This window comes from Odocoileus virginianus, chromosome 28 (assembly GCF_023699985.2).
Source record: "Odocoileus virginianus isolate 20LAN1187 ecotype Illinois chromosome 28, Ovbor_1.2, whole genome shotgun sequence".
NCBI lineage: Eukaryota > Metazoa > Chordata > Mammalia > Artiodactyla > Cervidae > Odocoileus > Odocoileus virginianus.
The window spans coordinates 8,461,891-8,478,764 of NC_069701.1; the positions used below are offsets into that span (position 1 = coordinate 8,461,891).

Sequence of the window (16,874 nt, forward strand, 5' to 3'; positions counted from 1 at the left end):
CTTTATATGGGATTCCCTGGTGGCTCAGTGGTAAAGAATCTGCCTGCCAGTGCAGGAGAGTCAAATTCTATCCATGGATTGGGAAGCTCCATTGGAGAAAGAAATGGCAACCCACTCCCAGTATTCTTGCCTGGGAAATTCCATGGAAAGAGGAGCCTGGTGGGCTATAGTCCATGGGGTTGCAAAGATTTGGACAAGATCTAGCTACCAAACATGGAGAAGGCAATGGCACCCCACTGCAGTACTGTTGCCTGGAAAATCCCATGGAGGGAGGAGCCTGGTAGGCTGTGGTCCATGGGGTCGCTAAGAGTTGGACATGAGTGAGCAATTTCACTTTCACTTTTCACTTTCATGCACTGGAGAAGGAAATGGCAACCCACTCCAGTGTTTTTGCCTGCAGAATCCCAGGGACGGGGGAGTCTGGTGGGCTGCCATCTATGGGGTCGCACAGGGTCGGACACGACTGAAGTGACTTAGCAGCAGCAGCAGCTACCAAACAACAACAACAGATTCTTAATTTACAAAATAACAAAAATGATAATGTTAACAGTAAGAATTAAGCATATATACTTCCCCAAAGAAATATACACACACACTTTTTTTTTTTTTCTGAAAATTTTTTCCATGAGAAAAAGGAGCAAGCTTACTCTAACCATCCAGAAACTAGAACTCACATGTAAGAATTAGGGTTTTTCTTTTTTTTTTTTTTCATTTATTTTTATTAGTTGGAGGCTAATTACTTTACAATATTGTAGTGGTTTTTGTCATACATTGAAATGAATTAGCCATGGATTTACATGTATTCCCCATCCCGGTCCCCCCTCCCACCTCCCTCTCCACCCCATCCCTCTGGGTCTTCCCAGTGCACCAGGTCCGAGCACTTGTCTCATGCATCCAACCTGGGCTGGTGATCTGTTTCACCCTAGATAATATACATGTTTTGATGCTGTTCTCTTGAAACATCCCACCCTCACCTTCTCCCACAGAGTCCAAAAGTCTGTTCTGTACATCTGTGTCTCTTTTTCTGTTTTGCATATAGGGTTATCATTACCATCTTTCTAAATTCCATATATATGTGTTAGTATGCTGTAATGGTCTTTATCTTTCTGGCTTACTTCACTCTGTATAATGGGCTCTAGTTTCATCCATCTTATTAGAACTGATTCAAATGAATTCTTTTTAATGGCTGAGTGATATTCCATGGTGTATATGTACCACAGCTTCCTTATCCATTCATCTGCTGATGGGCATCTAGGTTGCTTCCATGTCCTGGCTATTATAAACAGTGCTGCAATGAACATTGGGGTGCACGAGTCTCTTTCAGATCTGGTTTCCTCGGTGTGTATGCCCAGAAGTGGTATTTCTGGGTCATATGGCAGTTCTATTTCCAGTTTTTTAAGAAATCTCCACACTGTTTTCCATAGTGGCTGTACTAGTTTGCATTCCCACCAACAGTGTAAGAGGGTTCCCTTTTCTCCACACACTCTCCAGCATTTATTGCTTGTAGACTTTTGGATAGCAGCCATCCTGACTGGTGACACACACACTTTTATTTGAGGAACTTCCCTGATGGTTCAGTGGTTAAGACTCTAAGCTTGCAGTGCATGGGACATAGGTTCAGTCCCTGGTCAGGGAAATAAGATCCTGTACGCTGCATGGCTTGGCCACAAAAATTTTTTTCTAATTTGCTTCTCATAATGGCATATAAGTAATGATCAAAAACTGTTCAGTGTTGCATATAGTCACTTCAGATGGCGTGAGAGGGGGGAAACTGTCATTCTTTTTTCAATTGATACATAGCATACTGTAGTTAAAATGATCTTTATAAAACTTTAAAAATGGTCTTGCTCATCTTTATTAAAAAATTTTCCATGGCTTCTTATTCCTTCTTCAGGAAAAGGCCAAATAGTGTGATCTGTATGGTATTGATAGGTAGTTAGAATAGGGAAAAGGAGTCCAGAATGGCGGTGGCTAAAAGACCTGAAAGGGAAAAGCCCAGAAAATAGAACAAAGGAAGGTCCGAGGACTGGAGTGAGAACCCCAGATAAAATAAACAGCACTCCTGGCTGGCCCAGTTTACATAGGACAGGCCCAGGGAGAGAAAAACATATAAAAAGAGGAGCCAGAGCTGTCTATCTCTCTCTCTCTCCCGTGCGTGCTGGGGCACTCTTCTCTTTGCATTTTTGGATCAACATGCCCTCACACCTCAAAGATGGATTTTCTGGCTATTATTTAAATAAAATAGAGCTGTAACACTGAGCTGTAACACTGATTTATCTAAGAGCTTTAACACGGTCCGTTCGAGGCCTGAGAGCTATAACACGGTCTGTCCAAGACCTGAAAGCTGTGACATGCTGAGGGGGGCTTTAATGTCCGTCACTCCATATCTTTGTTGTGACAAGACAAAAACCAAGGAACATGAACTCGCCTGACAGTATCAATTTACTTCTCTCTTCTCTTGGCATCTGGTACCTCATCATAGCATGACCACACTCTGTTCAATCTTTTACTTTGTTTAAATTTTCTGCTTAATTATCTTTGCCTTCAGACAGAAGACATCCCTGAGAGGGTAGAATATTTATCTTTTTTAATATTTTTTTTCTTCATTTATTTTTATTAGTTGGAGGCCAATTACTTCACAACATTGCAGTGGGTTTTGTCATACATTGACATGAATCAGCCATGGAGTTACATGTATTCCCCATCCCGATCCCCCCTCTCACCTCCCTCTCGACCCGATTCCTCTGGGTCTTCCCAGTGCACCAGGCCCGAGCACTTGTCTCATGCATCCCACCTGGGCTGGTGATCTGTTTCACTATAGATAATATACACACTGTTCTCTCGAAACATCCCACCCTCACCTTCTCCCACAGAGTCCAAAAGTCTGTTCTGTACCTCAGTGTCTCTTTTTCTGTTTTGCATATAGGGTTATCATTACCATCTTTCTAAATTCCATATATATGTGTTAGTATGCTGTAATGGTCTTTATCTTTCTGGCTTACTTCACTCTATAATGGGCTCCAGTTTCATCCATCTCATTAGAACTGATTCAAATGGATTCTTTTTAACAGCTGAGTGATATTCCATGGTGTATATGTACCATAGCTTCCTTTTCTATTCGTCTGCTGATGGGCGTCTAGATTGCTTCCCTGTCCTGGCTATTATAAACAGTGCTGCGATGAACATTGGGGTACACGTGTCTCTTTCAGATCTGGTTTCCTTGGTGTGTATGCCCAGAAGTGGGATTGCTGGGTCATATGGCAGTTCTATTTCCAGTTTTTAAAGAAATCTCCACACTGTTCTCCATAGTGGCTGTACTAGTTTGCATTCCCACCAACAGTGTAAGAGGGTTCCCTTTTCTCCACACCCTCTCCAGCATTTATTGCTTGTAGACTTTTGGATAGCAGCCATCCTGACTGGCGTGTAATGGTACCTCATTGTGGTTTTGATTTGCATTTCTTCTTTTTTAGTATTGAGCAACTAAAGTCTAGAGCATTGTAAGATAAATATTTGATTACTGAATAAAAGAACTTAGTATCTCTATTAGATTTTAAAGGTAGGACCATTTAAATTTATGTTATGAATATAATTTTATATTGAGAAACACATGTGAAAAATAGAGATTCAACTTATAACCCTAGATTCTAAAATTCAGTGATAAAATTATGTCTGATTGGTCAAGTTTTTTTTTTTCCCCCCATAGAGATATGCTCAACTGTTTCTGGAGGATTAAGGGTGGTACTATGCTGAGCGCCGAAAAATTGATGCTTTTGAACTATGGTGTTGGAGAAGACTCTTGAAAGTCCCTTGGACTGCAAGGAGATCCAACCAGTCCATCCTAAAGGAGATCAGTCCTGGGTGTTCATTGGAAGGACTGATGCTGAAGCTGAAACTCCAATACTTTGGCCAACTGATGTGAAGAGTTGACACGCTGGAAAAGACCCTGATGCTGGGAGGGGTTGGGGGCGGGAGGAGAAGGGGACGACAGAAGATGAAATGGCTGGATGGCATCACTGACTCGATGGGCATGAGTTTGGTCCGGAGTTGGTGATGGACAGGGAGGCCTAGCATGCTGCGATTCCTGGGGTCGCAAAGAGTCGGGCACGGCTGAGCGATTGGACTGCACTGAACCGATGGAGAGAGCACTCAGAATCAAGCACTTTAGGATTAGGCTCCAAGTTTGTTTTTCAGTGATTCTGTGATCTTGGGCAAGTCACTGATGAATTTCAGTTTTATGCCTGCATGTATGTTAGTCCCTCAGTTATGTCCGACTCTTTGTGACCCCATAGATTATAGCCTGCCAGGCTCCTCTGTCCATGGAGTTCTCCAGGCAAGAATACTGGAATGGGTTGCCATGCCATTTTTCAGGGGATCTTCCTGACCCAGGGATCGAACCTAGGTGTCCTGCATGGGAGGCAGATTCTTTACCATCTGAGCCACCAGGGGAGCCCCAGTTTCATGTATAAGAGGCAATATAATTTCTGAGTGGTGGGAATCAGATAATGCATGGAAAAGTTCTTTCTAAACTGTGAATGTGAAAGTCACTCAGTCGCGTCTGGCTCTTTGCGACCCCATGGACTATACAGTCTGTGGAATTCTCCAGGCCAGAATACTGGAGTGGGCAGCTTTTCCCATCTCTAGGGAATCTTCCCAACCCAGAGATCAAACCCAGGTATCCTGTATTGCAGTCGGATTGTATTTAAAGGAATTTCAAGATTTGAAATGATTTATGTATTTAGTTTACCATTCTCTCTACTATATGTTGATCTTAGTTTTCTGAACAATACCATCACATGTTCTATAATTCTTAGTTGTGGCAAATAATTTTATGTTGTCTTTTCCCTATCTAAAAGTTCATGTTAGCAATATTGCTGTTTCAAATTAAATCACCTATCCCATATTATGACTTTTTGGCAATACTGTTCTTAAACCAAAGATGAGAGTTGAACTTTAATTAACAGACACATGATTACCTATAATTCCAATTATGTAACATTCACTATATCCTTTGGATTGCATATTTCATCTGAAATTTTTATTTAAAATGACTTCCCTGTTATTTCCTTCTGTATCTGGCTTCAGGTATTCCACGTTTAGTTTTGTCCTTTCAGTAGACTCTGGAGTCATATGAATACAGATTTCCTTTAACAGAGAAAATAAGATAATTGAGATCATTATATTGGCAGTTCAGGTGAAAAAAAAAAACTCCATTTATACCTGGTTTAATTTGAACAGCAGTCAAGGTATTAGTCCCAACCTGGGTAATTCTCAGCCTTCCATTTTATTCAATATCTGGTTAGGGATCTTTGACTTATACAACAAGATCCTTGTTATCTTTTGTTTTCTTTATTTATCATCTTTGTATAGGTATGTAGTTTTTTATTACCTTCACATTCAAGCTTTTGTTAATCAGAAACAAGAATTTAATCAGAAATGGAATTAACACCAGATGGTGATCATTATTGATATCAAAAAGAAACTTGAAAAGGCAACCACAATTCCAGCATTAGATGCTGGCATGCACAAACTTGACCATATTTGACCATTTTTATTATATTTTGCCACCTTGTTTTATGTGTTGGATTTTTCTCGTACAGAGATGAGAGACATAAACTCTGTTGGTTTAGAGGCCATCTAGATACTTTTAATCAATAGTGTCTTCCCTGGGTAGTCGCTCAATAAATAATGTGTTGAAGGAATTAGTTAAAGTCCCTTTACCTAGTGACTTATGTCTGTAGATGTGATTATGGGAATGCTATCATGGTATGCTGCAGTCAGTGGGGTTGCAAAGAGTCGGACACGACTTAGCAACTGAACAACAGCAACAATAAGAAAGAATGAAAGCAAAGGAAGTGTAGACAGCATTCCAAGGAGTTTTGCTATGGCAGGGAACAGAGAACTGGGGCCAGCAGTTAGTTGGAGAGGAATTAAGGGTAAAGGAAGGTTTTTAAAAATCACTGCTCTTACAGTTTTATTTGTATGCTGAAGGGAGGGATTGGAGAGGAAAACAGTTGATGATGAAGCAGTGTCCTTGAGTAGGCAAAAGAAAATAGCCTTAGGTGCTTAAGTAGAGGAGTTGGCATTAGAGAGAAACAAATATTTTATCCATAGTAATGGGGAAGGCAAAGTATAGGGGTGTAGCTACAGATGACCTAGTGGATATTAGGAGCTTGTGTAAGTTCTCTGCTGATTTTCCACAGAATAGAAAACATGATCATCAGCTGAGGATGGTTGAGGGGGTAAAGAATTGGAACGTTCAGTAGAAAAATATGAATTATTGTTATAATTGATATTTAGTCTGTGAAAGTGGTAGATTTGAGGGGGAAAGGCTATTAAAATTCAGACAGTTGTCTTTGTGGTAATGATTGTGGTAATAATTTCACAGTATATACATATATCAAAACCTTTTATTGTACACCTTAACTGTATATAATTTTTATTTGTCAATCTGACCTCAGTAAAGCTGGGAGAAAAAGAATGAATCTCAAATCACGTAAGTTTTGATGAAGATTCCTCATATTAAAAATTAGACGATAACATGAGAAGAGCTCTGGTCAGGTGGAGAAGTGCCAGGAATCCCGAAAGAGACTTTTGAAGGAAGTGACACTGACTGGGGGTAAAACTCTTACTCGTGACAGAATCTGAGCAAAGGATGAAACTGGGAAAACCAGGCCTGGCATGCTGCAGTCCATGGGGGCGCAGAGTTGGGCAGAGCTGAGCAACTGAACAGTGGTAATTCCAGTCAGCTTTCTTCCAAGATGGTACTGATAAGAAACTTCATGATGTGCCTTCTCTATGAAAAGTTCCTCAGACAGGAACTCCTCAAACAGAACAAATAAAAAAATATGTAAATCATATAAAGAGGAAAATGATCAATGAAGTATTTAAGATTGTGGTCTGAACTTTGTTGCCACTTTCTTCAGAAGCTTTCTAAACATAAGTTTATAAAATGCAAGTTGATGATGGCAGTAGTTGTTCATTGGTTAAGGTGACTCTCGTCCTTTCTCATAATGCTTTTCAGGTCTGAGGAAGTGTTGTGTTTTATATTCTCAGTGTATGTACATAAGTATTATTGGTTAAAAATATGTGACTTGACATTCTTCAAACAGAACTTAATTTAGGAATAACTAAATTGAGTCTTCTAACTTCCAAAAAGAAAAAAGAAAAAGAATTGTCACCTACTACACACAAAGACAGTGCCACTTTGGTGACTTTTTCAGGGATATTTTGTCGTATGGGCAACTAATACTTTGTTAAGTGGGCAGTTCAAGAAGCCATAGTATAATAGTGTGTATTAAGAATGCCTGTAGTATTTGTGTAGGCAAAATGGTTTGGAAGAAGAGTGACAGTGATTACTTTCAATTGTCAGAGATGGTTTTATGGAATAGAGAGATTCTGTGTGTGTGTGTGAATGTGTGTTGGTCGCTCAGTTGTGTCCAACTCTTTGCAACCCCATGGACTATATTCCACCAGGTTCCCCTGTCCATGTAATTCTCCAGGCAGGAATACTGGAGTGGGTTGCCACTTCCTTCTCCAGAGAACATTTGAGTTAGGTCCAGATTAAGGGAAGATAAGGTTTTGGTTGACTTCTTGATTACTTTCTATGCACTAGATATTGTACTAAGCATTTTGTAATTTAATCCTGCTACCTGTATGGAAACAGAAGCTCAGAGAGGTGAAGTAACTTATTGAAGGTCAGCTAGCAAGTAGGTTTCAGACCCAGACTTAGATAACAATAAACTTCAATGTAACACACTAATTCAAGGAGGAGAGAGTGGTATGGGGGAGGATATTCCAATACAGGAAGCAGGAGGAGCAAAGAAAAATGCAGAGGTATAGAAAGTGTGTATGTGTATGTATGTGTGTTGTGGGGGGGAGTGGAAAGTGAAAATGAGTAATCCACTGTGACTTTGGCACTGTGTGTATACGTGTGAAGGGGGTCAGTCAGTTTCGTCACTCAGTCGTGTCCGACTCTTTGCGACCCCATGAAGCTGAGCACGCCAGGCCTCCCTGTCCATCAATGACTCCCGGAGTCCACCCAAACCCATGTCCATCGAGTCAATGATGCCATCCAACCATCTCATTCTCTGTCATCCCCTTCTCCTGTCCTCAATCTTTCCTAGCATCAGGGTCTTTTCCAGTGAGTCAGCTCTTCTCATCAGGTGGCCAAAGTATTGGAGTTTCAGCTTCAACATCAGTCCTACCAATGAACAGTCAGGTCTGATCTCCTTTAGGATGGACTGGTTGGGTCTCCTTGCAGTCCAAGGGACTCTCAAGAGTCTACTCCAACACCATAATTCAAAAGCATCAATTCTTTGGTGCTCAACTTTCTTTACAGTTCAACTCTCATGTCCATACATGACCACTGGAAAAACCATAGCCTTGACTAGACGGACCTTTGTTGGCCAAGTAATGTCTCTGCTTTTTAATATGCTGTCTAAGTTGGTCATAACTTTCCTTCCAAGGAGTCTTTTAATTTCATGGCTGCAGTCACCATCTGCAGTGATTTTGGAGCCCAGAAAAATAAAATCAGCTACTGTTGCCCCTGTTTCCCATCTATCTGCCATGAAGTGATGGGACTTAATGCCATGATCTTAGTTTTCTGAATGTTGAGCTTTAAGCCAACTTTTTCACTCTCCTCTTTCACTTTCATCACGAGGCTCTTGTTTTTTTTTTTCACTTTCTGCCATAAGGGTGGTATCATCTGCATATCTGAGATTATTGATATTTCTCCCGGCAATCTTGATTCCAGCTTGTGCTTCCTCCAGCCCAGCGTTTCTCATGATATACTCTGCGTATAAGTTAAATAAGCAGGGTGACAATATACAGCCTTGATGTACTTCTTTTCCTATTAGGAACCAGTCTGTTGTTCCATGTCCGGTTCTAACTGTTGCTTCCTGACCTGCATTCAGGTTTCTCAAGAGGCAGGTCAGGTGGTCTGGTATTTCCATCTCTTTCAGAATTTTCTACAGTTTATTGTGATCCACACAGTTGAAGGCTTTGGTGTAGTCAATAAAGCAGAAATAGATGTTTTTCTGGAACTCTCCTGCTTTTTTGATGATCCATCAGATGTTGGCAATTTGATCTCTGGTTCCTCAGCTTTTTCTAAAACCAGCTTGGCCATCTGGAAGTTCATAGTTCACGTATTGCTGAAGCCTAGCTTGGAGAATTTAAACATTACTTTACTAACAGAATATTATATAGTGGGAAATAAGACTGAAAATATAGCTTATAAACAGCTCATGGGATGGTGGTCTCAAAGGTTACATTAAGGAATCTGGACATTATCATGTAGGAGGTCACCAGTTTTAAGACAGTTTTTCTGACAGAGCCTTATCCTACTGTGTGAATATCAACTGGTCAGCATTCCATTTGGACTTTTGCCTTATTTCATAGTTGCAAATTCTTATGGAAGACAATAGAAATAAAAGTGGGTTCTTAAAATCGAGTTCATTGTAATGATCAATTTTAAAGGTAGTTTCTGGAATTCCTGATTAGTTATTATTCTGTTATGAAATTAGGAATATCACTACACAATAGTTTAATATTAGCTTACTGTTTTTCTGAGACCATAAGATCGAATTTTAAAATCATGTTTTTCAGATACTGACCGAGCTTTGTCATTACTGGAAGAATACTGCAAAAAATTAAGGAAACCAGAGGAGCAGCAGTTGAAAAATGCTGTTAAAAAGGTGATGGGTATCTTTAAGAGCAGCTTATTCCAAGCTTTGCTAGGTAAGTATTTAAAATTATTCATTATTTTCATAATTAGAATTGGGCTTAATAGTTTGAATAATGTTGTCAGAGAACCTGATGTTAACCAAATTTGAAACTGAAATATTTTTGTTGATACCAAGTAGAAGAAAATATTTTTTTTTCATTTTCTTATTTCAGCTTATCCTAAAAAAGAACTGCTATAAGATGGAAATAAGTATATGTTAATAAAAGTAAAAGTATTGAAAGAATGTTTTGTATAGGAAGACAAGTAAACCCAGGAAAAAGCTGGAGTAGTTTATTTCAAAAATTGAGGAAAAATGTGCTAGGGAAGGAAGTTGCTTCCTTCTGGAGAAGGACTTGCCTGACATGAAAAGTGATGGGTCATATTCTATTCAGTTAGGATTATAGTTCTACTCTTACCTTCTTCTTAAGACAAAACTTAAAACACTATTTTTCATCTTTTTGCTTCTCTCAAAAAATCTCATGATTCACACTGAAAAATTTCAATACTTTGTCAGTTTTTCATGAATTGAGCTACATAATGTTTAACCTTCTGTTTATTCTTGAAATTATGGTTTATTTCTGTATATCTTTATACATGCATTTTTGTATTTATGCAGATAATTTTTAATTCTTTTTTTAGAATTGAACTAGTAAAGATACAAATACCTCCCCCCAACAAAAACAACCAACAATTTTAAAAAGGACTCAATTATAGATTTTGCTAGATTTAAACAGTATATTTTAAAGAAATAATTGAGTCTACTAGATATTACTACTTTTTCCAGGTCTGATGGTTACTGATATAAAAACTAAAAGCATGAATTTATGAAAATTAGTCTTGAAAATATTTGTGTTTTTATTATAATGAATGTTTATGCTTATTGACAAAACTGCAACTCTGTGGTTTATATTTAAGAAACCATTCCTTTTTGAAAAATTGAAAATCAGTCTATTGAATAAAAATAGTAAAATCTTTATAGGATTATTTTGTCTGTGGATTAATTTCTTTGAAATATTCTTTTATGGCTATTAAGAATTAATGAGGCACATAACTATAATCATCTTAGTTGGTATTAAATAAAAAGAACCTAAATGGGCTCTTAACAAAATTTAAATAAACCCTGTCATTAGAGACTAGTATTTTAGAGACCATTTTTTAAGCAACAGATTTCTCAGTTAAAGATTAATAGTTTTATTAAGACCATTAACCATGGCCATATCTCTAAATAGATTTATATGATGTGCTGAGGTAAGATTGGGCTATGTCTTTTGATTGAGTTTTTGAGAACTTTATTTAGGAAGACTATTGTTGAATGCTTTAGATAATTCTACTAGAATAATGTATTCATTTGGCAGTGCAGCATGCTTACACAAGGAATAAAAAGACGAATGACAAAGAGTTGTATTTTGCCACTGTTCTAAGTGAGTGATAAATATCTTGGCAGAAAGCCTGTAGTGTAGTTAGAATTTCTCTAATAAAATGAGAGGTCACGATAATCTGTAAAAAGCTGTTATGTAAGTAATCCTCATGCCCAGCTTTGAAAGGATAGATTTGTTTTGGCTGGTCTTTTAAGTCATTTTGGAATAAACCAGATTGCAAAGAGTGGAGCGATGCTATACAATGTAACATAATTTTCTATTGAATTTTATTGGTTTCACTGTGCATTTTTTTTAAGTACCCAAAAAGGAAAACTACATAGCCCTGTATATCCTGAAGGGGATTGTATCTTTATAAAAGGATAAGTAGGGAACCATTGATAAATAGGGCATTATTTATGCTGGGTATTTTGCTTTCTGTTTGAACCAACTTCCCTTCCCCTTCTTTTTTGTTGCACATAATGGAAAATAGTGGCTTTAACCCATTATTCTGATAATCAGATAGTATGTTGAAATAATGCCTTTCATGAATCTCAACTGAAGAAAATAGGAAGCACTCATAGTGCAGAAAATCCAATACAAATATATAGTAGGGCAAAATACTGTTATTGCAGAATGTGCTGTAACATTTACAGGTGACTAGGAAACCAGGCCTTCTCTCAGTAAATGAAAAGCATCACTTTGAAAAGAAATAATATCCTTCTTTTGTAGTCTTCCATCATGTGCTGAAAAAAGAAAATGCAAACACTAGCTTATCTTAGATGGTATAATCTTTGAGCACAGAATTCTGTCTCCATAGCTTTGATCATTATTATAGTGCATAAAAGCATTTTATAAATGGGTTCTGTGATAATAGGATGGGGAGTGATAGCAAAGGTATCGTTTTTTTATTTTTAAAATATAACTTTATCTGATGATAAGTATGCTGTGCTTAGTTGCTCAGTCATGTCCGAGACTTTGTGACCCCAGGGACTGTAGCCTGCCAGGCTCTTCTGTCCGTGGGAATTCTACAGGCAAGAACTCTGGAGTGGGTTGCCGTGCCCTCCTCCAGGGAAACTTTCCAACCCAGGGATTGAACTCAGGTTTCCCGCATTGCAGGTGGATTCTTTACTGCCTGAGCCACTAGGGAAGTCTGATTATAAGCATAATATATTCTAATTATGGAACATCTTCAAAATAAAGTAAAAGAAAATAAAACTCAAGGGTAAAATGCATTTCTCTTGTGAAAAACAGTGTGAATGATGAACTGTTTAACTTTCTTCCTTCCTGCTTCTTTAGTCCCTGTATCCTGTTTTGATTTTCCATTTACGAATAACTGAAAGTATAAACAAAAAGACCTTAACTTTTTAAAAGTTAGTAATTAATTTTCATTAATACACACAAAAAAAGAAAAATGCAAAGCTGCACATTTCGATGTTAGGCTTAGGGTGACATCTTGTGGACATACTAAGGAAAATGTTTTCTCTAGTGGATGGTTATAGTTTTATGATGATTGCACTATTAGCACTTTTCAGAATTTGAATATAAGTGAATTCCATGATATTTTACAACTTAATTTAAGTCTCTTCCATTTAGCACAGCTAGAGCAGTCAGACTTTCAAGGGACTCTATTAGGTTATTTACCCTTTGTTTAGGAGCAAGATGGAATGTTTTTCTTTTTGTGCTTCTCTGCCAGATCTACTTTGAAAATTTAACGATCTGTGTTGGCACCATAGTTATCTGTAAAGACCATTTAAATCATGTAATCAGTTAGTTTATTTTTGAGTTATGTACCACAAGATTGCTTTGCTTTGATACCTTGTTGAAAATTGCCTTATTACTTTTATGTACCAGTATGGACAGAACATGTATGTATATTTAGTACCTTTCAACCCCTTCTAAAATCTTGTTAGCATTGTTTAATCTAATTTTGTTTTCTCTCACTTCACTTCAGTATTTGAGGGGGAACCTGGGGGGAAGCCTTAGAAGAGGATGGGCAGTAAAGTGATTGTTTCCTGAAAACCCTGCTGGTAGAATAGCAACATCTTAGAAAAGAACTTATCTTGCTTTATGGTGGCTGAATGTCAGATTTTGTGTTAGAGTAAAATATTTGTTATTTTCATAAACATAAGTATAGACCGTATGGAATTATTAGCAATAGAGGTGACACAATAGATATACTACATATTGGGATTTATCATCTCCTTCTACCTGTCCCTACCTGTTAGCAGCTTTAACCAGCCCTTTCATTATGTCTCATAGCACTTTGTTCATATAAAGCACTTGTTATGTTGCCTTATGACAAATTGAGTATATTACTGCTTCCTCAATAGAATGTGATAGCTTAATAGTTGAGGTTATATCTATTTAACATTTGTACGCTCAGTTTGTGGGCCTTTAATAATAATAGGTCATCAATAAATTTTATTTATTCAACAATTATTTTAAAAATACCTGTTATGTGTTACACATTATGCTTGACAATAGGGATATAACAGTAAGCCATCAGTTCAGTCGCTCAGTAGTGTCCGACTCTGCGACCCCATGGATTGCATCATGCCAGGCTTCCCTGTCCATCACCAACTCCTGGAGCCTACTCAAACTCGTGTCCATTGCGTCAGTAAACTGTATAGGAGAGAATAGTCCTTGCTTGCCCTTATGGGTGAGAGAAATCAAGTGGAGAAACGAGATATTAGGTATGCGATTAGTGAGTCATTTAAATATAATAATGATTATATTATGAAATGGATCTGCATGAGTTTTATCAGATTTTAGTTTGAGTAAAAAAAATTGCTTTTTTTTTCACTATAGTAGTTCTAACATGTTGGGTTGGCCAAAAAATTTGGGTTTTCCTGTAATGGCTTATGGAAAATCAGAACAAATTTTTTGGTTTGTTATTTATTTCAAAATAATATTTCTTTGCAAACATCATGGTTATTCTGGTCTTAATTTGTTTTTGTAATAATTTTTGCCACCTGATCATAAGAAACTGAAAGAATTTTTTGTAGATTATAGTGAAATGGTTATATTAATTTGGAACTGCTTGACTCTAATCCTCCAAAGCAGAGGTTCTCAGAGTGTGGTTCTTGGATTAGCAGCATCAGCCTCACTCGGGAATTTGGTCAGCATTGCAAATTCTTGGGCCTCACTCCAGACCTACTGAATTAGAAACTGAAAGCAGTGCAGCAAATGGTGTTGCAATAAGCCTTCCAGGCTATTCTGAGGCATGCTAAAGTTTGAGAACCTGTGTTCTAAATAGTTAGATATTTGGTCACTCAAGGAAAGAACTATAGTATGTGAACAGCATTAATAAATTTGGAAAAATATGATGGTGGCACTTCTTCATTCTTGAGTTTTTAAAAAATTTGGTTTGCACATTAACAAATTGAAATATAAAAACCATATGATTATCTCAATAGATGCAGAAAAAGCCTTTGACAAAATTCAACATCCATTTATGATTAAAACTCTCCAGAAAGCAGGAATAGAAGGAACATACCTCAACATAATAAAAGCTATATATGACAAACCCACAGCAAGCATCGCCCTCAATGGTGAAAAATTGAAAGCATTTCCCCTAAAATCAGGAATAAGACAAGGGTGCCCACTCTCACCACTACTATTCAACATAGTTTTGGAAGTGTTGGCCACAGCAATCAGGGCAGAAAAAGAAGTAAAAGGAATCCAGATAGGAAAAGAAGAAGTGAAACTCTCTCTGTTTGCAGATGGCATGATCCTCTACATAGAAAACCCTAGAGACTCTACCAGAAAATTACTAGAGCTAATCAATGAATATAGTAAATTTGCAGAATATAAAATTAACACACAGAAATCTCTTGCATTCTTATACACTAACAATGAGAAAACAGAAAGAGAAATTAAGGAAACAATACCATTCACCATTGCAACAAAAAGAATAAAATACTTAGGAGTATATCTACCTAAAGAAACAAAAGACTTATACATAGAAAACTATAAATTACTGATGAAAGAAATCAAAGAGGACACAAACAGATGGAGAAATATACTGTGTTCATGGATCAGAAGAATCAATATTGTCAAAATGGCTATACTACCCAAAGCAATTTGTAGATTCAGTGCAATCCCTATCAAGCTACCAATGGTATTTTTCACAGAACTAGAACAAATAATTTCACAATTTGTATGGAAATACAAAAAACCTCGAATAGCCAAAGTAATCTTGAGAAAGAAGAATGGAACTGGAGGAATCAACCTGCCTGACTTCAGACTGTACTACAAAGCCACAGTCATCAAGACAGTATGGTACTGGCACAAAGACAGAAATATAGATCAATGGAACAGAATAGAAAGCCCAGAGATAAATCCACGAACCTATGGTCACCTTATCTTCGACAAAGGAGGCAAGGATATACAATGGAAAAAAGACAACCTCTTTAACAAGTGGTGCTGGGAAAACTGGTCAACCACCTGTAAAAGAATGAAACTAGAACACTTTCTAACACCATACACAAAAATAAAATGGATTAAAGATCTAAACGTAAGACCAGAAACTATAAAACTCCTAGAGGAGAACATAGGCAAAACACTCTCTGACATAAATCACAGCAGGATCCTCTATGACCCACATCCCAGAATATTAGAAACAAAAGCACAAATAAACAAATGGGACCTAATGAAACTTAAAAGCTTTTGCACAACAAAGGAAACTATAAGCAAGGTGAAAAGACAGCCCTCAGATTGGGAGAGAATAATAGCAAACGAAGCAACAGACAAAGGATTAATCTCAAAAATATACAAGCAAGTCCTGCAGCTCAATTTCAGAAAAATAAATGACCCAATCAAGAAATGGGCCAAAGAACTAAACAGACATCTCTCCAAGGAAGACATACAGATGGCAAAAAAACACATGAAAAGATGCTCAACATCACTCATTATCAGAGAAATGCAAATCAAAACCACAATGAGGTATCATTACATGCCAGGATGGCTGCTATCCAAAAGTCTACAAGCAATAAATGCTGGAGAGGGTGTGGAGAAAAGGGAACCCTCTTACAGTGTTGGTGGGAATGCAAACTAGTACAGCCACTATGGAAAACAGTGTGGAGATTTCTTTAAAAACTGGAAATAGAACTGCCATATGACCCAGCAATCCCACTTCTGGGCATACACACCGAGGAAACCAGATCTGAAAGAGACACATGCACCCCAATGTTCATCGCAGCACTGTTTATAATAGCCAGGACATGGAAGCAACCTAGATGCCTATCAGCAGACGAATGGATGAGGAAGCTGTGGTACATATACACCATGGAATATTACTCAGCCATTAAAAAGAATTCATTTTAATCAGTTCTAATGAGATGGATGAAACTGGAGCCCATTATACAGAGCGAAGTAAGCCAGAAAGATAAAGACCATTACAGTATACTAACACATATATATGGAATTTAGAAAGATGGTAACGATAACCCTATATGCAAAACAGAAAAAGAGACACAAATGTATAGAACAGACTTTTGGACTCTGTGGGAGAGGGCGAAGGTGGGATGTTTCAAGAGAATAGCATCGAAACATGTATATTATCTATGGTGAAACAGATCACCAGCCCAGGTGGGATGCATGAGACAAGTGCTCAGGTCTGGTGCACTGGGAAGACCCAGAGGGATGGGGTGGAGAGGGAGGGGGGATTGGGATGGGGAATACATGTAACTCCATGGCTGATTCATGTCAATGTATGACAAAACCCACTACAATATTGTAAAGTAATTAGCCTCCAACTAATAAAAATAAATGAAAAAAAATTTGGTTTGATCTGT

General features: G+C 37.7%; 1 protein-coding gene across 9 annotated transcripts in view; it reads left to right on the forward strand.

The window, feature by feature from the left end:
- DLG2 (discs large MAGUK scaffold protein 2) overlaps positions 1 to 16,874 on the forward strand; it is a 2,233,668-nt gene that overhangs the window by 9,088 nt on the left and 2,207,706 nt on the right. For all 9 annotated transcript variants that reach the window (XM_070457186.1, XM_070457179.1, XM_070457180.1 and 6 more), the window contains exon 2: positions 9,604 to 9,735. In XM_070457186.1, the coding sequence (XP_070313287.1) occupies positions 9,604 to 9,735 (132 nt within the window). The remainder of the gene's footprint in view (positions 1 to 9,603; positions 9,736 to 16,874) is intronic.